This window comes from Onychomys torridus, chromosome 12 (assembly GCF_903995425.1).
Source record: "Onychomys torridus chromosome 12, mOncTor1.1, whole genome shotgun sequence".
Taxonomy (NCBI): domain Eukaryota; kingdom Metazoa; phylum Chordata; class Mammalia; order Rodentia; family Cricetidae; genus Onychomys; species Onychomys torridus.
In genome coordinates, this window is record NC_050454.1 from 16765399 (window position 1) to 16789741 (window position 24343).

General features: G+C 43.3%; 1 protein-coding gene across 1 annotated transcript in view; it reads right to left on the reverse strand.

The window, feature by feature from the left end:
* Positions 1-24060, reverse strand: part of Cd86 (CD86 molecule) — a 61418-nt gene extending 37358 nt beyond the window's left edge. Inside the window, exon 1 of the mRNA XM_036203810.1 lies at positions 23945-24060. Within this exon, the coding sequence (XP_036059703.1) occupies positions 23945-23958 (14 nt within the window). The 5' untranslated portion in view covers positions 23959-24060. The remainder of the gene's footprint in view (positions 1-23944) is intronic.
* Between the last annotated feature and the right edge of the window lie 283 nt (positions 24061-24343).

Below are 24343 nucleotides of genomic sequence, written 5' to 3' on the forward strand. Positions count from 1 at the left end.
GAAGAAGCTGTGTGTTTTGGTGGTTTACCTTTCAGGATTTCTCCCTCTCCCCATCCATGCCAAATTCATAAAATCAAATTCTCCTCTCCACCCTGGGATGCTAAAACAACCCAAAGCACTAAACATGGTTTCAGTTAGCAGCCACACAGAACCCTCTCCTTGTCACCTAATGGCTGTGTCCTTGTGATTAATGTTGCCTTCCTGTTAGGCATTTCAGGACTATAACTTCCCTAGATTACTTTGATACTCCCCAGACCTAGGACATTTGGTGAAGTCAGCAGACATAGGCTAAACGCATAAATAAACTGATATTCAAAAACAGATTTCTTTGAAGCTTCTACGAATCACACCCACAGTGTGTACAGCCAGCAAAACAGCAGACTCAACAGAGACCCACTTCCTGAGCATGCACAGACTTGTTTTAGTCCTGAGAGGAGAGTTTGCTCTAAGAAGAATGGCCGACTCCTTAATGATTATAGTTTGAGGAGTGGGAAGTTCCCTTAACTAAACCTTGTTTCACCTGTCTCTCCAGAAGCTCACGTTGCTATTAATGGAAGCAATATTTTAAGCCTATTTGCAAATGCAAATGTGTACACAGCATGAGGAACACATCAAACTGCCGCCTGGGCTCCTTTTCGACCGAGGAGTATTTTTTCCCCCCAAATGAGCTAATGGCCTGTAATATTGAGATGAATTAGTTACATAGGAATGAAGAATGGAAAGGATTTCTGGGCCTGACAAAGAAAAACCCGAACAAGCAATCAGAGACCACTGCAGAGAACTGTGGGAATTTCCTCCCTCTTCATTGTCCCATCTAGGAGCTCTGGCAGGCAGTACCAGCGTCCACCGAAAACTTTCTCTATAGCAGAGCCTCTGGGAACCCCCAGCACCCCCAAACCAAGAGCAGCTGCCAACTATTTGGTAAGTAACACCCTCTATTTTCTGCCTGTCCTGTCTCTTGGCTCACTACAGCAGATATCTGGACCAAGGAGACTCATTTTGGTAATGCCCCATATCTGTTGGGGACAGTCAGAAAAGCACATGTGACAGGCAAAAGGTTTAAGCATACACCCTCTCCCCTCTCAAACCCGTCCCCTCTCCAGCTGACTGCCCACCTCTGCACATCTGCCCCAGATGTAGCTTCTGCCTCCCATGCTCACCAGGCTGCACATGTCTTGCGGACATACATGTCACCAGCGCCTCTCCACCACGGCTCTCAAGGACCACACACACAAGCACGGTAGCATTCCCAAGGGCTACAGGCGCTTGAAAAAAAGTGGAAGCTTAAAAAAACAAAAACAAAACAAAACAACCAAAAAAGTAGAAGTAAAAAATTTTCAACAAGAGAAAAAAGTAAAAGGCGCCTTCTCAGCTCACGAGGCCTCCGGGCCTCTGTGCACGGAGAGAAATAATCTGAGGACTGAGGAAGAGCTCAGGTACAGAAAGGGGAACTGACTAGAGAGATTGACAGCGCCGTCAGGGGATGTGTCCGTGCTTGGTTCCAGATAACTTCTGCTGGCAAGTGGGCATTTCCACTGACGAGAATGACTACGAGTGTGCCTTCGGACCGCCAGCAAGTGTAAAGCCCTGAGGAAAACCCCAAAGACAGCCCCTTTTACAAACACAACAGACACCTCCCCGATGCACCCAGAGTCCCAGGAGTAAAATCCGTGAAGTCCATGGCTAGCCATTAGCTCTCACTCCCTTCCAGAAAGCAGAGGAGTACTTCAGGAAGAAAGTCTCCATAGATCCTTCTAGAAGCCGGTTTCCACACACTACTCTCATTGCTAGATTAGTCTAATCTAGTCCTAACTGTCTGACTCTAGAATGTTTCTATTACTTTTATCCACCATGCCTGGGCAGGGGAGGGGGCTCTTCTGAGTGAGTGAGTGTGTGTGTTGGGGGGGGAGGGAGATCGCAAGCAGAAATGAGAGGTGTGTGAATGCCCAGTGAGCTCTCTGAATCTGGTTCTTTGATAGATTTTACACACCTGGATGTATAACCAACCCCCCACACCTCAGGTACTCTGATCTTCTTTCTGATGTGCACTGGTTCTCTGGTCAGTTGGGTTGAATGGGGCACTTACGTGCCTCTGAGGTGAACTCAGGACAGAGGCAGCCCTACAGAACGTGACTTTCTTAGGGGTTGGCTGTGGACCCCTGCAGGACTGAAGAAACAGTTGTTTCTTGTCTACTGGTTGAGGGTCATAAATCAGGGAAGGAGTGTGGGGTTTGGGGTTGGTGGTTCCCCATCGAATCCTGGCTTGACGACTGGACTCTGGACAAGTCATTGGATATCCTGGAGTCAGACTTCTGGCCTATGAAATGCAGCCCATAATAGATTTCCCCGTTGCATGGTCATGAAAAACAAAGGAGATCTGGTGGTAAAACTTGTAGGTAATTCACCTGGTACAGGGTTTACCACAAAGTTAATGAGTCTTCATTATCACTTTCTTCTTTCCTTCTGAGTCTTTCCAATCCTTATTTGACCTTTGCACAAAGATCTTCCTTCTATTCATAGAGTTCATGATGGTTCTTCCCAGACAGATCTGAAAACCCAGTTGCCTGCAGTCCAGGACTGCTCAAACCAAGGGTTCCTTCTGGGTCCAGGATCCTGACTCACCAGGTCCTTATTTCCCCCAGTAACTCTATATACTTACCATAGAAACATTCTTTATTGAGTGGGCTCTACTGGGATTGGGGGTGCCCTCTGGATTTTACAATAGCAATTTTCTTTGGTTTGAAAAGATCCATGTGGTTTCTTTATTGGAGCACATAAAAATCACCCGCTTATTCCAGTTTAAGGGAATTCTTTAATATTTCACTTAATTTTCAAATGTTCTTCTTTTCCATGAACTCACCAGTTAAAATACAAGATGGAGACTGGAGAGATGGCTCAGCGGGCAAGGGCACTTACTTCTCTGTTGGAGGACTGGATTTTGTACTCCACCACTTATATTAGGCAGCTCACAAATGCCTGCAACTCCAAGGGATCTGACATTTCCTTCTGGCCTCCATGGGCAGCCACACACACTCACACACACACACACACACACACACACACACACACACACACACACACAAAATCTTTAGAGATACATATCAAAAGGCAAGGTAGGTTACATTGAATATGCTGCTCTCAAAAATTATTTTTCTGGGGATCAAATCCAGGGCCTTGCCCATTCTAAGCAAACACGTGTCCACTGAGTTACATCACCAGCTCCATCAAAATATTTTGAATATCAGACTTCTGCCATTGTGGCTGTTCATACTACTTGCCATTATGTGTGTTTTCCTTTTAACTTATTTTAAGACATTTAAGTCTTTTTGTTAAGGCTAATTTTTTTTTTTTTAGAAAGCAATATCATTTGTTAGAAATAAAAGATGGATAAAAATAGCACATTACACTAGGTTTGGGAACTCCAGAGACCCAGGTTTGTATTCTGGCTGAGCTGCTAATATGTGTTCTCACTAGAGTTTTAATGTCTCTGGATCTTGCCTTTCTCACGGAGGTAGTATTGTGTTAAATATGCTTGCCTTGAGGGTTAAACTGGGTGGCATACACTGGCACTCAACACAGATGCTGGCATGGAGTGGGTGCTTGTTCTCTTTTGAGAGGTTGCTTCACTGTTTCCCTCTTTCCACATCTCTCCAGTTCCTGGAGGACCAGCTTCCTCCCATGGGTATGTTTCAGGGAGTAAAAGGCATGCTTGAGTGATGAGGCGGGCAGCTGCCTGAGGGCCACGGTAGCATCACAGGATTCTCTGACTTTAAGATTTAGAGTTGTGGGGCTAGGAAGGACCCTAGGGACAGCTCCAGTCTCTCAAGTCATGATCTTTCTATGTAGTCTCTATAGACATGTGTCTAGCCTTTGCTTTCACACCAGTCATACTGGGAAAGACAACACCTGTTAATAGAGGAAAATGTCATTTTGAGAACAATCTCAGGTCTACCACTCACTCCTCAGCCCTGGCTCTGTAAAGTACCATTTAGATGCCTGTTCTTATCCTACATCCTAGAATATATTACTGGACTCTTTGAGATGATCTGAAAACAGATGCAAAATCTCCCAGTAGTCCCTCCTCTCATCCAATGACCAGAACTCTGGCTTCACCGCTCTCCATGGGTTATGTGGTCTTTAGGACCACAGTCAACAGCATCCTTCCTGCCAGCCCCTCTCCCAGAGAGAGTAACATGCACTCTAGCAGAGTAAAGTCAGCAGTGTAGAACTAGCATTACTAGTTAGAACTAGATTAATCAAAGCTCACTCATCTGGACACAGTGGTGGGGCTGGCTGACTGTGATTTTCTTTGAACACACTAGGTCAAAGTCTCTGCCCCCTCTTGTCTGTGTGTCAGCGTTTAGGGCCAGCTCTCAGCCAATCAAAAGTCTTCCCTCACTCCCATCCCTGTCATCAGGGGTGAGGGTGAACAGGGTGGCACAGGGGTGGTGGCTAATCATGCAGAACACTGGCAGGGGCTGATCTGAATGGTCAGTTCCTTGCGTTTGGCGGGGAAGAAGTTACTGGAACCTTGGGAAGCTGCTTCTGCCTGATTTCTCCACTTGCTTCTTCATTCACAGATGTTTGCAGCTCAAGCCAAGGCTGCAAGGAGAAGCCGTGGAGGGAGAGGAGCCAGAGATGACATTCGACAGATTCAGGGAGCATGCCTTCCACAGGTCCTCACCCAATCACTGCCCAAGAGATGGCCTCGGGGGAGTGCCTGCTTGAGACCTGTTCTGTGTGGCAGAGCCAGAAACCTGAAAACACTTAGAACTTTCAAATATTTAGGTCCGATTTCCCATTTTAGCCGTATGTTTGCTAAATGGTCCACCATAGCCTGTGGTGGACAATAGTGTAAAAGGATTCTTGATGGAGCTAGAAATGGTTTTGATACAGAACAAAGTAGTTCCCATAAATATTTATGACAGCATTATTAATTGTGATGTTTATTAGTGTTTGTTTTCTAAGCATCCTTGATACAGAGATGTGCGCTGGGGCAAGGGGGCATGAGTGATGACCCACGGGATAGGGGATTCTTGTAGGCGGCCCTGCATCTCTGCCTTTCCTCCTTTTAAACTGCAAGGGAAAAGAAGACAAGGGAGAGGTGTGTACCCCTGCCTTTGTGCTCCCATGGTGATGACTTCCTGAGTAGTGGATGACTCACACCTAGAGAGGCAATATTTCCTGCTCAGGGTTGCAGTCTCAGCAAATATTCTTTTGTTGTTGTTTTGTTTTGTTTTTTGAGACACAGTTTCTCTGTGTAGTTTTGGTGTCTGTCCTGGATCTCGCTCTGTAGACCAGGTTGATCTCGATCTCACAGAGATCCACCTAGCTCTGCCTCCCGAGTGCTGGGATTTCAGGTGTGTGCCACCACCGCCTGACCCTCAGCAGATATTCTTAAGATCAGTGGGTGAGAGATTAGGGAGATGCCAGACTCATCAGAGCACTGTGGGCTCTGTAAGTGCAGGTCCTCACATCCCCATAGCAACCAGCACAAACTAGGATGCAAGGCCCTTCATCAGACACCAAGTAAAATTCTCGGATTCTGCCTGGGCTGAAAAAAAAAAAGGAAAGGAAAGGAACCCCTGGGGTGACCAGTAGAGTGGAAGGAACTGGACTTCTATACTTTGGAAGATACTCACTTCAAGGCCTCTCTGGGCTACAGAGTGAGGTCAAGACCAGTATGGGCAACTTACAGAGACTATCTCAAAACAAAAAGTGAAAGTAAAGTTTGAGGAGTTAGTGTAGTGACAAAGTGCTTGTCTAGAAAGTGAAAAACACTGGTTCAATCCTAGTAACACACACACACACACACACACACCACACACACACACACTACACACTTGCCCAGAATGTGCAAAACCCTGGGTTCAATCCCATGAACACACAGGCTTACTGAATAAGGAAAGTGACTGCTTCACGTGTATTCATAGTCCTGAACAGAGTTCAAACCCTGGTATAAAATACCACCCATGCAAGGACAATAAAATGTGTCTGTGGACAGAATTCCTAAACTGTTCTTTTTTTCAAAAGCAAAAATATTTATGCATTTTTAGTTTATGTATGTGAATATTTTGCCAGAATATACGTCTGTGCACCATGTGTTCAGTGCTTGCAGAAGCCAGAAGACAGTGTAGAGTCGATCCCCTGGGACTGGAGTTAAAGATGGTTGTGAGCACCATACGGGACCTGGGTCCTCTGGAAGAGCAGCCAGTGTTCTTCACTGCTGAGCCATCTCTCCAGCTCCTCCTGAACTCTTCTTAATTGGGACTCAGTGCAGCTCAGTGGGGAGTTGTCCTCTAACTCTTATCCCTGCTATACAAGCTCTAATAAAGCAGAACAGCTGTCACCATGCCTGAGACCTAACCACCCTTTTAATGAAACTTAGAGGAGTCAAAACGCCCCTCCTATCCTCTAGGACAACACACAAACATTCACAGTGAATTTTCCTTTTACTGCTACTGTAACTGTACATGCAGAAGCCTTCCTCGTTAAAACATAGGCACTCACTATTAAGAGTGGGGATAAAAACAAGCCACAGACTGTGAGGAAAATGTTAGCAAAACACCTATATGATGAAGAGGCTCTGATCCAAAATATACAAAGAGTGCTTAAAATACAATGACAAGGAAACAAACAGCCCAATGTAAAAATGGGAAAAAGATCTGATAATGTACCTGGCCAAAGAGGGTATACAGGTGGTCAATAATAGGTGCAAAGAAGGCCAGCACCACACCATTACAGAACTGCAAGTCAAAATGACGACGGATTAAAAACCAGAGACTACTAAATGCTGGCGACTGTGTAGACAAACAGGAATGCTCACTTGTTTCCAGCAGGGACCAGTGATAGAAATGGCTGGGAGACTGCTCAGCAAGTTCTTAAAAAACTGCACACATGTTTGTTGTATGAGCTAGCAATCTCACTGACAGGACCCACACAAATACCCACATGCAAAGGCTTGTGCCAGCATTGTTTATAACTGCTGAAGAACTGTAAACAAGGGGGCCCAAGTTTGGTTCCTTGTACTGGTGTCAGGCAGTTCACAACTGCCAAGAACTCCACCTTCAAGGAACATCTGATGTTTCTGGTAGCACCTGTGCTCATATGCACATGCTCACACACACAGTCACATGCATGGAATTAAAGTTAAAATAAATCTTAAAATAAAAAAAAAAGTACTTAAATAGCTTACTTCAAAGAAGATGTTCAAGCGATTGACACGGAAAAAAAAAAAAAAGATGCCCTTTAATAGGTGAACAGACAACTTCTACGCCCATGTAATGGAATGTGATTTAATGATGAGAGTTAACAAGCCCCCGGGATGTGAGATACAGGAAGAAAAGTTAGATGATTTCAACTTGAGTGAAGAAGCCAGTCTGAACAGAAATACGTACTGTACAATTCCAATAACATGACACTAACACATGGAGACTGTAAAATGAGATGGGTGGTTGCCAGAGCAACCGTCAAGATAGGGCAAAGGTAGGACGAAAAACAGATGGCACACACTGTCTCTATGATAGCAGAATGGTGGGCGTGGTAGTACACATTTGTCCAAACCATGAAAAACACAGAGAGATAAACTTAGTCTTCTAAAGCGTGTACTTGGTTATTGCTAACGTGTTAGCATCTATGTATGGGTCCTAACAAATGTGTTACCCCACTGAAGATGGTAACAATAGGGAAAGCTGGGTGCCTGGTAGATACAGGGAGGGTGGGAATTCTCTGTACTATCTGCTTGATTTAAAAAAATTAAAGTGTTCTAAAAATAAAGTCCATTAATGTAAAGATATACACACACTAACCACACACACCAATTCCTGGCAAAGCTACTAAATTAATGATGTGACATTTTCAAGGCTCCTACACTGGTGGGAAAGTCGATTAGCATTCATTTCACAGTCCAAAGGTTCACTTCCCCATGTTCCACACTGGTCACCAAATGCCATGCATGCAGCAGTGCTGAGAAAAATCTCCAATGTTGTATTTATAGCTTCTCTCTTGATAATTTATGCATACCTCTGGTGCAGAAACAGAATTTTTTTTATGTCAATTCCTTAAGTAAGTGAAAGAAAAAAAAAATCCACTGTTTTCCATAGGCCAGATAAATTTAAGAAAAATAAAGGTTTCCAGTTTCTTTTTTCTTTTTTTTTTTTTCTCTTCTGGTCTGGAGGAACATTCTTAGAAACACAATGGGTTTCTTTTCTCTTTAAGGGGGGATGGGATGCAGTCTTGTTCTATAGCATGAGCATGTTTTATATAATTAAAAGCGTTTAGGTTTCCTTTTCTTTTTCTTTTCCAGTATTTCTCATCCGTGGTATTTTTGTCATACAAGTGAATCCTTGAAGCAGGAAGGGGTCCTCTGTCTCACAAGCTCCAATAGAGGCCACTTTCCTCCCAAGTTCTTCTGTTTCCTTAACTGCCCTGGGGTGTCCTTTATTCACTTTCTCATGATGCAAATTTATACCCATTGTTCACACATGCTAGGAAAGAGCCAAGGTCTATTATCTCCTCAGGGGTAGTCTATTAGTTTCTGAACCTAAAACCTAGGACCCAGGGACATACTTCACCTGGACGTTCTCAAGGGAGAAGTCAGAAAGAAAGAGACATGGGGTATTTACAGGGTGCTTGCAAATGAGTTCAAAGACTCTATTTTCTTCTCAGCACCACATGATACTTCCAAAAAAAAAAAAAAATGCCTGAACTTTAACAGCAACCTATATTGATGTGAACCGAAGACATCATTCCCTTATATTAAAAGGGGATTATATGAAAACTTTGTTAAGTGGATAAATTTGCCATGGGGGTGCTAGGAGTTGGCATATCTGCAGAGATCTAGTTACAGACAACAGAGAACATGAAGAAGCTCAGCCTGGGTGGACCTCGGGCTAGGGACAACAGCTGCCGCAGATGAGGAGCCCATGATCCCATCACCCAGGGCCTGACTGAGGGCTACAGTCCAGCAAAGACACGGCGGAATGGAATCAGGGGTTTCTGAGAAGTGTGTGGAAACTAGGTAGACAATGGGTCAGGGAAGTAGACTATGGTGGAGAAGAACCATAATGGGAGAGATGAGGGGATCGTCACTCACTCCAGGGACACTGGAGACCAGGGTATTGGAAGAAGACATTCAGAGGACCCTTCCTATCTTGCCTGCCTACTGGGCACCTGGACACACTGTAGAAGGAGCTGGCCAGTTATCAGTATTATGTAGGAACTGGGGTTAACTGCCGACTTGAGACACACAGAGATGCACACATGTATGATTTCTCTTTACTACTTTGTATTTCAGCAATATTTCCCATTTCCCAACAATACTTGAAATTATAGACGTCATTGCACCATTGGAAATTATAGATGCCATTGCACCATTGGAAATTATAGATGCCATTGCACCATTGGAAATTTCTGGCCTTGGACTCAAGGGGAGCTGGAGAAGGAAGATCTCTACCCTCCTGGGGCCCCTTGAATGTAGGAGACCTGTGCCCATCCACCATGAGATTGTCAACATGCCCAGCTTTAGTCAGGTCCACCTTGGAGACTAAACACCATATTGAGAGCCTAAAGTGGATTCTAACCAGGCTGTTCGAGTCACAACCCAAAGTTTCCCCTCCTTCAAGACCTAGCTTCTGCAGGAGCTACTGGCTTCCCTTTACAGCACATCTGAAATAGCTACGGGCCATGCATAGCGAAGCAGAGAGATTCTGCGGGACCAAGGTGGATGGAAGGATCCTTAACTTGCCCTCCGTTTTAACAACGCTATATCCTAACCCTGATGTACCGTGGCATCCACTATCTTTCCATCCCAGGACTTCCCAAGTTAGGAGCTCCTGTAGTTGGCAAATAGCATAAAGCCTTTCTGTGACAAATGAAACACATACAGCCAGTTTAAAAATCAATACCAAGGCACACCAACATCTGTGAGGTCTCACTTTCTAGAACTCAAACCAAGTACCTGATCCCACACTCATGTTCCTTTCAACCTTAGCTGAGAACATTAAATGGGAACTCAGGCTCTGAATGCCAAGTGCTCTGTTGGCTTATACGTTCTGAGAAATTGCCATTTCCCTTGGACCCTCTTTTAGAAAGCTCTGAATGAGGTAATATTCTAAATGTTAAAGTTGCTGGAAGACATGGGTCCATGTTTTTTCTGCCTTTTCAGAGGAGGCCAGAGCATACATAACAGAAGTAACACATTTTAATAAATGATCGTGTATTTCAAATTTGAGGAAGCCAAGGATTTATGAAAGTACCTTATGCAAAATGTTTGTGCAAAGTCTAAATAAGATGTGCACGACAAAGTAAAATACAACAGATTTGGCACATAGAACACAGTCTATATGACTAAACTTGTTTTTTGTTTTGTTTTGTTTTTTGGTTTTTTAAGGTAGATTTTTTTAAAAGTTTCCACTTCACTTCAGGGCTGGGAGAAGGACCTCTGCATGCTCAAAAGCTCACTTCACTGTGATATCTTTGTAACCAGAAGTAATGTACAAGACATTGGCGAACCCTTGAGACATGCACTCATACACCCACACACCTGGGTTTGGTTTTCAAGTAAGTGGTGTAGGACCACTGGGGGCAGGGTGGTGTTTCATTTATTTATTTGTTTGTTTGTTTGCCTATTTATTGATTGATTGTAGCTCCTTTCTATTCCCTCACCACCCCTTTGTCTAAAATATACTAACAGATGATGCTACTTGGAAGAGATTTGCTCAGTAAAACCAAATGTCACCCTACCTGATGCTCACTTCTGAAAAGGGCCTCACTTGGAGCTTTCTTTAGACTGAGCACAATCTGAAGCGAGCCTTGCACAGAATGGTGTGGTTGGAATGTGAAGAGCTGAGATGCCGAAGGACCATTTATAAACCAACATGACCATTGTGTGTCCCGGACTGGAGACAAACACAGCATTTAAATCGCACTTTCACTGTGCCTGGCCTATTTGCATACAAACAAAAGAGGTTATTTTTAAAAGAGGTGCCCTCTTGTTTTTGTTTTGGTCCCTTGGGATGGCTGTGGTCAGAAAGAAGCGTGGGGGCCATTTTCATACATCAGCTCGCATGCATTGTGTTCCTTCGCTCTTCCCTCTCTTTCTTCCTCATCAGCTACTTCTAATTCACTAGTGGCCAGTTTTGGATTCCTCATCACTTCTTGCTGGACTGTGACATCAGTCTTCTGACTATGCAACCAACTTCCTTGCTTAAATGACTTGTTCCTTGTTCCTCACGAATGAGGTCACACTTTTGAGCAAGATGTTCAATGCTGGTCACTGTCTAAATCCAATTTTACTTTTCTGTTTTCATTAATCATCCTGTACAAGTTACCTGCTGGTTATACTTCACATGCACTGTTTTCTGACCTCCAGGCCCCATGAAGACCTTTTGCCTTTGTTAATGCCACCTAAGTTGTTCCTCATGCCTGGAACCCCTTCCTCACCTCAATGGCAAATCTCTACTTGCCCTCATAATGAAAGATATTTTACCACTGAAGCCTTTCTGTCAACCTTATCCACTCTATTCAGGATGCCTGTGTCTTCCTCACACTCAGACAACGCTATTATTCACTTGCTACAACAGTTTCTCATTGTGTTCAATTTCCTTGTCCTGGAAGCCACAGGGGTGGGGACCATATTTCTCTCCCCTTTGCATTCACAGTACTTGATACTTAGTAACAGGTTGGGAGTGTGGCTCAGCGTATCTACTTGAGTGTGGCTCCATGTATCTACTTGGAGTGTGGCTCAGTGTAGCTACTCAGAGTGTGGCTCAGTGTATATACTCAGTGTGGCTCAGTGTATCTTCTCGGAGTGAGGTTTAGTGTACCTACTGTTAAACCAGGATCTGACAACCAATGAGGTAGGCCCTCGGCTGTTTCTCTATGCCTACAGTTCTTTAACAAATCTTCACAATGAGTGTGAAATGTTTGACATGGGAGAAAACCGAGTTTCAAGGATGTTAGGCCCCTTGACAGCACGACACGGCCCATGACTTCAAATATTCAGTAGGATATGGAATCTTCTAGCAGATCATGCTATATGATGGGTGTCAGTTGGATGTCAGCTTACTTGAAAATACAATGTGAATGCTGAATGGTTTGACACTTGGCAGGTGAGCGCCTTTACTCTGTTTCCTATTTGTGTTACCTGAGCTGGCAGCTGAATCACAGTTTTCTTGTTCTTTTCCACTGGTGGAAAAGATCTAACCCATTAGGTAGCTGCCAGGATTTGGGGGTGACAAGCACAGAAAGTTCTTAGCATGAACCCTGGGCATCACAGGAACAGGGGTTCCATCTCACTCCTCCCCACACCTGACACTCGGCCTTTTGCTCACTTTCTCCCTATCCCTGAACATTTGGAACCATTCAACATTCTAACACACAAAGAAACTGTAGCTCAGAGAAGTTAACAACCTGTACAAAGTTCCTTTGATCTGAGGAAATATTTTCCCTGAGGCCCCCTAGAACTGCCTCCAAAAAGACATACTTAATAAATAAATAAATGAATGAATGAATGAATGAAGGAAGGAAGGAAGGAAGAAAGAAAGAAAGAAAGAAAGAAAGAAAGAAAGAAAGAAAGAAAGAAATATTGCTGGGTTTTGGATTTCCCACTCCCCTCCTCTTTCTGATTTTTATTTTCCCAGACAGTCATGAACGTTTAAGCCAGAGAACCCTGGAAACAGAACCAGGGATCAGCCAGGGGACGAGCATGTTCCCTTTTCTGCTCTCTGTTCTCTGAACTTTTCTCTCAAGTTCTCATCTCCTCCATTGATTTCTCAATCTAGACTCTTCCACCCCCAAGTCACTTCCTTCTACCCTTCCCTCTTTCCAGGGCAGAGATCTCAGATGAGAAGAACCTGGCTGGCTTCCTGGAGGAGGTGGGCTGACAAGATCCTGACATGTGTGCGGTGGCTGCCTCTGACAGACTTCCTGCTTGCTTTGCTCTGGTTAGTGGCTATTTCTGCTCTCTACATGAAAGCTTTTAGATGCAGGTATGGAAAGTCTGGGTCATACAGTCATGTGGGAGGAGGAGGAGGAGTCCTGGTCTCCACCTAAAGCAGGCTGCCTCTGCTGATTGGCTGCATCCTCCATGGGAAATGTGGCCTGCAGCTACAGGTACTCTAGTTCTTCAGGAAAAAACAGGATTCAGGCTTATGCAAGCTCTCCAGATTACAAAGAAAATTGGCCATTAGTTTTGATGAAGACTTTTGTTTTGTTTTGCTATTTTGATGATTGTTTGGGGATCACTCTTAGGCTGTGGCCTTTATTTTCCAACCTTTTTCTAATTTTCTTCCTGTCCAAGACTACTGGCTCTCTCTGGGCTCCTGCCTTTAATACTTGGTCATCAGAGCATGCTGTACACCACTTACTCCATAGTGTAGGTATGTATACCTGTGTACACGAGCATTCGTGTTTGTGTGTGCATGTATGTGTGTGCATGTGGAAGGCTGAGGCCAACCTCAGCATCTTCCTAGACTGTTCTCCACATTAATTTTTGGGACAGGGTCTCTTACTGAACCTGGAGGTCATTGACCCCACTAGACTGACGGCCATGGGACCTCTAGGATCCACTTGCCTTTGCTTCTCAGGCACTAGGATTACAGGCGTGCAGCATGACTGGCTTTACATGGTCACTGGAGTCACATCCAGGTCCTCATTCTTGCATAGCAGGAATTTTAATCATTAAGATGTTTCCTGAGCTCTGAGTTCAAATCTCTACACATAATCATAATCTTTTGTGCTGTTAGAAGTAACCTACCTCCCCAACATACATAGACACACAGACATAGACACAGACAGACACACAGGCACACAGTACACAGGCACACAGACATAGATACCGATACACAGGCACATACACACACAGAGGCATACACACACACACACACACACACACACACACACACACACACACACCAATCTTCTACAACATGTGGGTAGATAGTTGTTCAGAGCCAAGGTCTAGAGTCAGACTGGCTCTGTTAGTTTTGTGGTGATTAAGACTAAATTTTTACCCGTGAAGTATTTAGAACAACACCATCTGCAGTTATGAAGGTTAAACAAAACAGCATGATATAATATTCCTGGCAGAGACTAAGAGTAGTCAGCTACAGTGTTTCGCCGCCTTGCCGTACCCACCCCCCAACCCTCTAGTGGCAGTAGCTTCTCTGATTCTTCTTCATGTCTCCAACAGTCCTGAGTAAGTGAATAAGCAAAGAGTCCCAGCCTCCTCCTTTCCGACTCTGGCTCACCATAGCCCGGCCCCATTGTAATATCTTTCTAAACCATGCCCCTCACACTTGCCTGGTTCTCCCTCGATTCCCTGGTGCCCCAACAGAGGTCAGGAGGTCAAAGTGAAACTGGTAGCAGAGGCCAAACCAAACCCTTCCAGACACCAAGTGAGCCATTATGTAAAAGTCAGGGCATTTTGTCAAATGTTTACGAAGTTTACCTTTCTGACTCCTGAAAAGCAAGGCCAGGCTGTCCTTCCTTGTCCTTGCACACAGGACGACAGTGTAGAGTCTTGTTTGGAGAGGGGCAGGCTGGGCTGGCAGATATAAAGCAGATTCCACCCTTCACACCTCATGGGCTAGACAGACACCATAGATCCACACACTCACTTACAGCACCTCAGGGTCTCTGACAGCCAGTCCTGTGTAGAACCTCAGTCCTGCCACAGGAGCACTTTACATTTAAATTTTTACTTTCTTTTATACATGTTGTCTGCATGGATGTCTGTATACCACTTGTGCCTGGTAGCTGGGGTCAGAGGGGGGTGTTTGGTCTGCTAGAACTGCAGTCACAGATGGCTATGAGCCACTTTGTGGGCGCTGCAAATCGGATCCAGGTCCTTTGGAAGAGCAACAAGTGCTCTTAATTGATGAGCCAACTCTCCCATCTGACCACAAGGCTGCTTGAAACTTCATTGTACTGGGTTTAGCTGGATGATGTCAGCTTACTGTGGATTTGGCAATTGCTATCCAAGAATCCTTTTCTCATAACCGCACAGTCTAGAAGTAGCCACTGAGTTGTGACATACTTGCTGCTTCTGTATGTACATCACAAAGTCTCATGTCATCTCCTGTTACCAAAATGTCACTTTCAGCTTCATGACTAATTTACCCATCATCAAACACAACTAACCACTTAGGTTGATTCTTAGTTTTTATTATATTTAAGTAATGACGTGATATCCACTTCTGTGCATAAATCTGTTTCTTTGTTTCTGGTTACTTAATGAGCTTCCATGGAGGTGAAGTTATAACAAGATACATCAGCTTTCTATAGTAAATAAAGTGGTCGTTCATGTATCTTAGAAGTAGAAATGTGAGTATAGTCAACCGTAGAAACTAATGCTCAAAGCCAGTCACTACAAGGTAGAAACAGAGAGCTAAACACCTGTAAGCCTGTGATCTCAGATACCTGAAGCCCTAAGGCAGGAAGGTTACAAGGTCAAGACTCGCCTGGGTTAAAGGCCAGTCTTAGCAAGACCTTGTCTTAAAATTTATAAAAGGGGTTAGAAGTGTTAGCTTAACAGCAGAGTGATTACCTAGCATGCAGAGAACTGTAGGTTCAACCCTAATATAACATTCAAAGAAACTGAGAGGCGGATGTAAATATTTGAAGTCTCAAAGGCATAAAAGCAGATTTTCATAAGCAATTCTGGAAAAGATACTTACAGAGTCACCAATGATGGGGCAGGGTTTTATTTCAATGTTTTGGGTGTTCTGCCTTACATAAGATGAAGTTTAGGTGGCTTTGGGGTTTGGCTCAGCACATTCACCTGCATTTAGCCTTCCCTCATGTCTACAACAAGGAGGTCAACTGCCGTAAATTCGAGGTTCCAGGTAGAAATCCATTTCCTAGAACTCAACAGCAAAGACAGAGCTGGGTTCTGGGGAGATGGCTCAGTTCGTAAAATCTCTTGTTGCCCTTCTAGAAGAATACCTTCTGGCCTCCTCAGGGGCATACACACACACACACACACACACACACACACACACACACACACACAAACACACAAATAAACACAAAATAAAAAATAAAAGAAAGGCTAGATAAATGGCTTCACGGTTGAGAGCATCTTGCTGAGGGCCTGGGTTCAATTTGTAGATCCAGAAGGGCTTTGCACAACTATCTGTAACTCTAATATCAGGGGATCTGAGACCTTCTGATTTCTGCAGGGACAAGACATGCATGCCAGAAAAACATACATGTAAAACAAAATAAAGATAGAAATAATTATTAATTAAGGAGAATGGAGCTAAAGAAAATTTAATTTTCCTAAACTAAATTAATGGCTTAAATGTAAAATGTAAGACAAAACAGATGTCAAAGACTATGTTTCTTAAGATCTTCCTAAAAGACATAAATTATTAACAGCCCTCGTGATGCTAAGTACTATGAGCCTCATTTTACAGAGGAGGACCCCAAGGGAGTTGGGTGCTTCTTCAAGGTGATACCACCAGGATTTTAGCATTGGACTGCCTGTGGCTATTCTACATCAGCCCAGTTGAGTTCATGTCAGACATGATACTGTCAACAGAAAAATGCAAAACAGCTACCTTCACATTCCTGTGGAAACCTGCTGGATTCCCTCTTCTAAAAAGAGCACGGAGTTTGATCTATTTACCACCCAAGAGACTGGGGAGGAAAGAACCAGAATTGCTCATCTTTAGTGTCTTGTCAGTGTGCACCAAAGTGCCTGGACCTCTTATAAAAGAAAGCATTGAATTGGGAGCTCGCTTATAGTTTCAGAGGCTTACTTCATTATCATCATGGCAGGGAGCATGGCGGCAGGCAGGCTTAGTGCTGGAAAAGTAGCTGAGAGTGACAAGGAGCTGAAGAGATGGCTCAGTGGTTAAGGTGTGTATAAGTATCCTGTGCTGACCTTTGATAACTGGGTATCCCAGTAGCCCTGCACTTTAACTTTAAACATCTCCATAACCATTGCATCTACCAATCTGGTCTCTGTCTCTGTTGCAATGGCAGGGAAGTGGAACAAGAAGCTTGTAACTCTTGGGGACTGTCATTTTCACTTAGGGCAATTCCTTAGAGATTCATCGGAGTTTTTGTGTGTAAAAATAGTTCATCCCTTTTTAAAGCTCAGTGTTATTCCATGGTGTACATGTACCAGAGCTTGTTTAACTACTCATGCTGAGAGTTGTTTCTTTGCCTTCCTTCCTTCTTTTCTTCCTTCTTCCTTCCTTCCTTTCTCTCGTTTTCTTTCTTTCTTCCTTTCTTTCTTTCTTTCTTTCTTTCTTTCTTTCTTTCTTTCTTTCTTTCTTTCTTTCTTTTTCTTTCTGTATTTGACCACTATAAATAAAGCTGGTGTGAATATTTATGTACCAGTTTTGTGTGAACACAGGTTTTCATTTCTTTGGGATAAACAGCAATTACTGCAATCACACAGTTATATGGTAGGAGTATGTTTATTTTTGTGAGAAACCGCCAAAGGTATTTCCAGAGGGCCTGTATCATTTTAACACTCCCTAAAACAGAATTACTCTGTTTCTCTGTATGCTGCCAGCAGTGGTAGGGCCATTGGCTTTATTATTATTATTATTATTATTATTATTATTATTATTTTAATTTTTGGACATACTCATAGGAATGTGGTAATAGCTGTGATTCCAACTTTCATTTCAACAACAGTTAATAATACTGATCATCCTGTTATGTGGTAAATTGTCATTTATACTCTTCTTTGGAGAAATCTCCTTTTACATGTTTTGGATTGTTTGTTTTACTGTTCTGACTGACAAATGAAAATGTGTTCATAGTGTTTGATTGCTAATTATTTAATTTTTGGTAAGATGAACTTTCTGTCATTTTTTTTTTTTTTTTTTTGGAAAAATGAGTGAGTAGAGTCAGCCATAGTAACACAGGCCTGGAATTCTAGCCCTTGAGAGGTAGAGGGAGGAGGATCTAAGCCTAGTCTCCCCTTCCTAAAACACACACACACACACACACACGAGAGAGAGAGAGAGAGAGAGAGAGAGAGAGAGAGAGAGAGAGAGAGCTTGCCTACTGAATAATTAACTACATTGGGTTTCTTTAGCCATTTTATAATTGTTGCTTCTATTTCCAATTAGACTATAAAATAAAACTCCATCCATTTAGTCTGTATTTCCTCTGGTGCTTTCAGACTCTCAGATTCTTGATAAACATTTGTTTACTTGGTTGAAAATCACTGTAAGATGGGGATGACAAACTAGGTTTACCTTCTGGTTAGTTGAGTGTTATAGGTTTCCCCAGTTTCAGGCTTATCATTTACTAACTAGTTCACGTAACTAAATGTTCAATCATTTTTATTTTTGTTAGATCTTTACTCTCATTAAATCTGATTACTTTGAATCTGAATTATATGGATCTATGATAATCAGGTTGCTTATACAATAGTTTCCTATTGTACAGGCTCTTCCCTTTTACAAAGGTTTATTTTAGCTTACTTATGTGTATGTGTGTGTATATTGCCTGTATGTTCCAGTTATATTCCCTGGAATTGTAGTTACAGGGAGTTATGAGCTGCCTGATGTGGGTGCTGGGAACTGAACTCAGTTCTCTTGGAAGAGCAGCAAGTCGTCTTAACCCCAGAGCCACATCTCCATCCCAAATTTTGGACTTTGGTTGAAATGGTCTCACTCGTTACATAGACCTGTTTGGCCTAGAACTCAATGTAGAGCTGAGTGTCCAGCAACTCATAGAGATCCTCCTGCTCTGCCTTCCAAGTGTTGGGGCTAAGGCACGGGCCACCACATCCGGCCATGGATTCTTTTTGATTCGAAGCTTTCCAAGCACACAGTTTCATACTTCTGTCTCCAGTTCTATTGTGGTTTTTCTGTCTGCCTATTGATATAAACTATGAACAATTAGGCTTGAGCACCGAAATCTTTCTCCAAGAAGCCTCGGATAAGCAGGTTTCTTTCAACTCCATAATGCAAACCAGAGTCAGTGTTGGTACCAAATCTACCATGTGAAATGGTAGCTGCATACATTCTTTTGTTTCTGAAATCCTTTTCAGATCAGTTTTGGGTTAAAAAAGAAGTATCAGTTTCACTCTTTGTCTAGCTTATAAATGTGGGAAGAGGGTCCTTCAGGCCCAGCTGATGACTTTATGTCATTTCTATGAAGACCTATTTGAAATCATGTTTATCTGTGTGTGGCTATGGGTACATGAGTGCTCAGAGGACAGAGGTAGATCCCCTTGGAGGTGGAGTTCCAGGTGGTTGTGAGCTGTCTGGCATGGGTGCTGAGAAGGTCCTCTGCAAGCATGTGCTCTGGACTGCTGGTCATCTCTCGAGCTCCCAACCATGTGTCAACTCTGTGGAGAAGGCAGTTTGCTCGGGGGTCGGGCATTATTTTTGTATCAAAATTTCTTTGGAAGGTGTCTCTCTGGGTTGCCTCCCTGTCCTAGGCTCCCTGAAGCCAGTTCCCTCTGTTCAACTGAGAGTGTTGAAAAGGCCACCGAGAGTCTCTGGAGTGTCCTGCTCATCTTACTTCACCTTTCTGTGGAATGTGACACCGAGACTACCTTCTCCTTTGTGAAATGTTTTTGTGCTCTTAGATGACCTGACCCTTCTAAGTTTCTCTCCCATCTCTCTGAAGTGGGTTCTCAGGTTCTCGGGCTGCATTCTCCACTCTAACCACATACATTCCTTTTCTAGAGTTGTGGTAACAGAGTGCTAAAGACCAAATGAAGACACAATACCCACCTCTCTCTTTCTCCTCCTCCTCCTCCTCCTCTTCCCCTACCTCCCGGTCTTCTCCTCCTCCTCCTCTTCCCCTACCTCCCGGTCTTCTCCTCCTCCTCCTCCTCCTCCTCCTCTTCCCCTACCTCCTTGACTTCTTCTTCTTCTTCTTCTTCTTCTTCTTCTTCTTCTTCTTCTTCTTCTTCTTCTTCTTCTTCTTCTTCCTTCTTCTGGAAGCCAAATGTATCAGATGAAGGTATCAACTGTGTTGGCTTCTTCTGAGGACTGTCAGGGAGGTCTCTGATGCTGGCCTCTCTTCTTGACTAGCTGGACTTTTTTTCTTCCTCTATGTATTTTTCTCTACCCAAATTTCCTGGCCCTATTTACAAGCTTAGGCAAAGACACACTCTAATGACCCCATTTTACCTTATCCCTGTAAAAAGCCTCAACTACAAATATGGTCACATTCTGAGATAGTGAAGGATTAGACTTCAACATATGATTTGAGAGGTGGGAGAATGACCCTTAACATAATCATCGGAATCACCTTTTCCATGATAGCGCATGTACATACTTCTCAATGCAGAATTTTGGTCAAGATGTTTTGTCCCTCTGTGAACACATCCTTGTCCTTCTTGCATTTTTGGTTTTCACAGTGCCTACCACTTTGCCCTGGTGTGCTCTAACTCCCCAGCCCCTCTTCTGTGTTCATTCTAGACTGCTCTTTCTCATCCTCTTTCCTGAAAAGGTTTTCCAGGTTCCACCCTGGACTTCTAAACCCACTAACTTGTTCCCTGAGAACTCACCCCCATGAGCCTTTCAACTACCATCTGTACGTATGCTGAGCACTCTCAATGTCCACCCTGGTCCAAACCTTTCTTGGGCTGGGCACTGTCGTGTGTACTGTGTAGGCATCTCCATCTAGCTGCTCAAATTCCCCGTGAGCAAATGAATTCACCATATGTGACCCCTCTCTTCATTTGCCCCAAACTCACTCCATTCCTATGTCCTCCATTAAGAAGGATTCTACCACACACTTATATCTTCTCCCTTCTGCAGCCTGCACACACGTAAAAAAAAAATCCAAACAATCAAACAAATGAAAAAACCAAAACCAAAGCCTGGCATGGTGGCACACACCTTTAATCCCAGCACTCAGGAGGCAGAGGCAGGTCAATCTCTGTGAGTTTGAGGCCAGCCTGGTTTCCATAGTCAGTTCCAGGACAGCTAGGGCTATGTAAAGAGACCCTGTCTCAAAAAACAAAACAAAACAAAAATAACAACAGCAAAACAAACAAAAAACAAGCAACTCCTGTGGATTTCAGTGCTCCTTCATCCTTTCCTCCCTGATGCCACCATGACTAGTTTCTGAGTCCTTTCCTGTCTTCCATTAATCCTTTGCTCATGCTTTCTCCCTGCATCTGACTTAGCCCTCTGCTTCCTTTCCCAGTGTTTAGCTTCCCACTGGAACCAGCCACTCAACAGGGCTGCTGCTGTCTTTGGGCACAGCTTGCCTCAGCTCAGCCCTCTAGAAATTTAGCTGGGGTTGTCCTACCAAGCTGCAAGGACACTGAACACTTTTGGGGAGGGAAGACAGAACTCAGGACATCAAGCTTCCTGAATTCTATTCCTAAGAATGTCATTATATGGTTACTTAATCTTTGAGAAGTAATTTCCCCCTCTGTTTCTTAACCATAACAGTAACAATAAAAATGACTAATAATAGTAATTACTGAGTTCTTACAAAAGCAAATTCTAAATACTTTATATAGACCATCACTTTTAAACCTCACAAGCACATGTGACTTCACTGTCAATCAGCCACATTTGACAGGCAAGCAACTGAAGAATAGAATGATTAAGCAATGTGTCCAAGGCCCACAGCCAGAAGATGTGTCTATGTGGGGGCTGAATATTCAAATACACAGCAACCACCAAAACCAAGAAAACATAATTCAAAACAAAAGGCTGGAGCCCTAGTAGTCACTCCCACAAATTTTGAGTGATCACAAATAGAGACACAGGAAAGTCAGTGTAGTTATTGGTTTCTTTTTTTAAAATCGACTTTTCATTTTCTTCCCACAGACATGCTTCAGGGTTAAAAGAGTACAGTAATAAGTAAAGCCATGCATGCATCTGATGAATATTGTGTATATGCAAGTATCATTTGTAAAAGGGCTTGACAGCACCGTACATTCTGCTTTTCCCCATAAGCTAAGCACATTAGAGAATGCTCTTTAATAGAGTTTTTTAAATAAATGATTTCATGATATTCCATTATGGGGGTTTCATAAATAACCAGTCATTTCTTTTTAAATAATTGTTTCTAAGGTTTTCCTCATATAAACAGTGGCATGAACAATATTCATGTCAACAAACCTTTACTAACATATATTATCACATCCTAAAAGGTGGGCCATTTTTGTTAGACAGCATGTAACTTAAAGGACAGCTAGTGTGTTTCATCAGATTATTACCCAGCAGTACATAGCCATCAGGGGGCAATATGGGTATGGATCCCTCTCTCCTTAGTAGCACGGGGAATTCTTGATTTTGAAATTTCACATTTAACACCCTGACAGAGGAAAACTGATAATTTACCCTTATAAGCTGCATCACTTTTATTTCTGCTAAGATTAAACACTATTTATTGCCCATAACTGTCGAAGAACAACTTCAGCAAGAACATATAGATTACAGCCTGGGGTCCTACAGACATCTGTAGACAGGGCCAGCCCAATCCAGGAGGGTCACCGCTGCAGCTCACAAAAACTCTCAATTCTGAAAGTTTTTCACATATATATGAAACTTAAAAATTATTCTAGAGAGGAAAGTAACTCTTCCTTGGAAATTCATCTCTACTTTTCTGAAACCAAAGCAACAAAGGCCCTTCTAAAACCAGTAAATGCTGGGTCCATGAGCGAATCTCAGAGCATAGTAACAAATTACAAAGGGTAACAAATAATGATGCTTCTGGCTGGCCCAGCAAGAGAAGGGTAGGCATGACTTCCTCCAGGATGTCTGTGTCCTGGGAACCTGCCACAGCAAATTAGGCAAGAAGGATTCTCCTTCCATCCTCAGGAGCTCTGCAGCCTTGGGTGAGTTGTCTACCTTCTCTCAGCTCAGCTATTAATTAATATACTGATACTGTCTGTCTGGACATCACCGTGAAGTGTAATATTAATAAAATGATACACCAGGGATGTGCACAGCGTGCCAGGCTTCCCGCACACACTGGGTAACTGAAATACTCCCATCGCCTGTTTGTGTCTTAGGGATTTTTTTTGTTTTGTTTTGTTTTTCTTTTTTTCTGGTATCCATTCACCCCCAACATTCTTCATAAATACCAAAGTCTTAGATACTCAAGTCCCCAATAAAAAGAGAGGTAGTAAGTAATTTGCATATTCCCACATACTTTAAATTAGCCCTAGATTACACACAATGCCTATACAATGTAAGCGACCGACCACAGAAGCCCTGCACCTGTTCAGTATAAGCACAACTGTAGGATAGCTGCATCTCTACCTTAAAGGGAAAGATGCTCACAGTTGGCCCCCTGAGTCCATGGGCGTGGGACCCACACATTCATAGAACTGCTTTTTTGTTGTTGTTGTTGTTTGTTTTTTTTGTGTCTCTTCTTTTGTTTTATTTTTCAAGACAGGGTTTCTCTGTGTAGCTTTATGCCTTTCCTGGATCTCGCTCGGTAGACCAGGCTGGCCTCGAAGTCACAAAGATCCTTCTGCCTCTGCCTCCCCAGTGCTAGGATTAAAGGCGTGTGCCACTACCGCCCGGCTGTGTCTCTTCTTTTGCCTGGCCTGTATTTGGCCAAACTAACTCTGATGTACAAAACACACACATACACACACACACACACCACCACCACCACCACCACCACCACTAACAACAACAACAACAACAACAACAACAACAACAACAACAAAAACTGCCCCCCTCTCATTTCTCACACTTATATAGACATTAAAAAACCCATTCCAACCTTAAGAAAAAGAACCTTTGTAGGAAAAAGAGAAAAGGAAAGCTTTCCTGATGTGGGAACCAGTTACCCTTTTCACACCAATAGCTCTATCCCTTCTCGGGGCTCCCACTCTGGGCCATTACACAGATGTGTTGCTCACGAGAGCGTTCTAGGGCAGCTGGCAGGAAGGACGGAGATGAACGCATGGTCTGCAGACTCAGCCTCCCGCTGAGGTCATAATCCAGAAGCCTTACTGCAAAGGGTAGAAGCAATCGCTTACCATCTGGGATCCATCTCGGGTGCGTCTGAAAGTTCTAGAACAAGCCCACCGGGAGTCCGGTTGTTCAAGTCTGAGCTGACCCCAAAGAGCCGCACTTACACGTCCTGCTCCCTCCTCTGCCTTCCTCAGCAATGACTGTGTACCCGCTGACTTTTTCTTAAGAGTTCTTCCTCTTTTCTTAGACTTGAGGAAGATCTTTTAACCCTTTCCTTGCTTTGTAGATTATCTGATTTGGGTCTAAATCTTGAGTTTTTAAAAACAACTCAGTCATCTTGAGTTCCAGACATGATGTTCAAATGAAACTAAGAAGCCCAAGACACTGTGAAATCAATAGGTGCACAGGAAAAAGAAAAAAAAAAAAAAGCAGAAATCACATAAGATAAAATTGCCTTCTCTGAA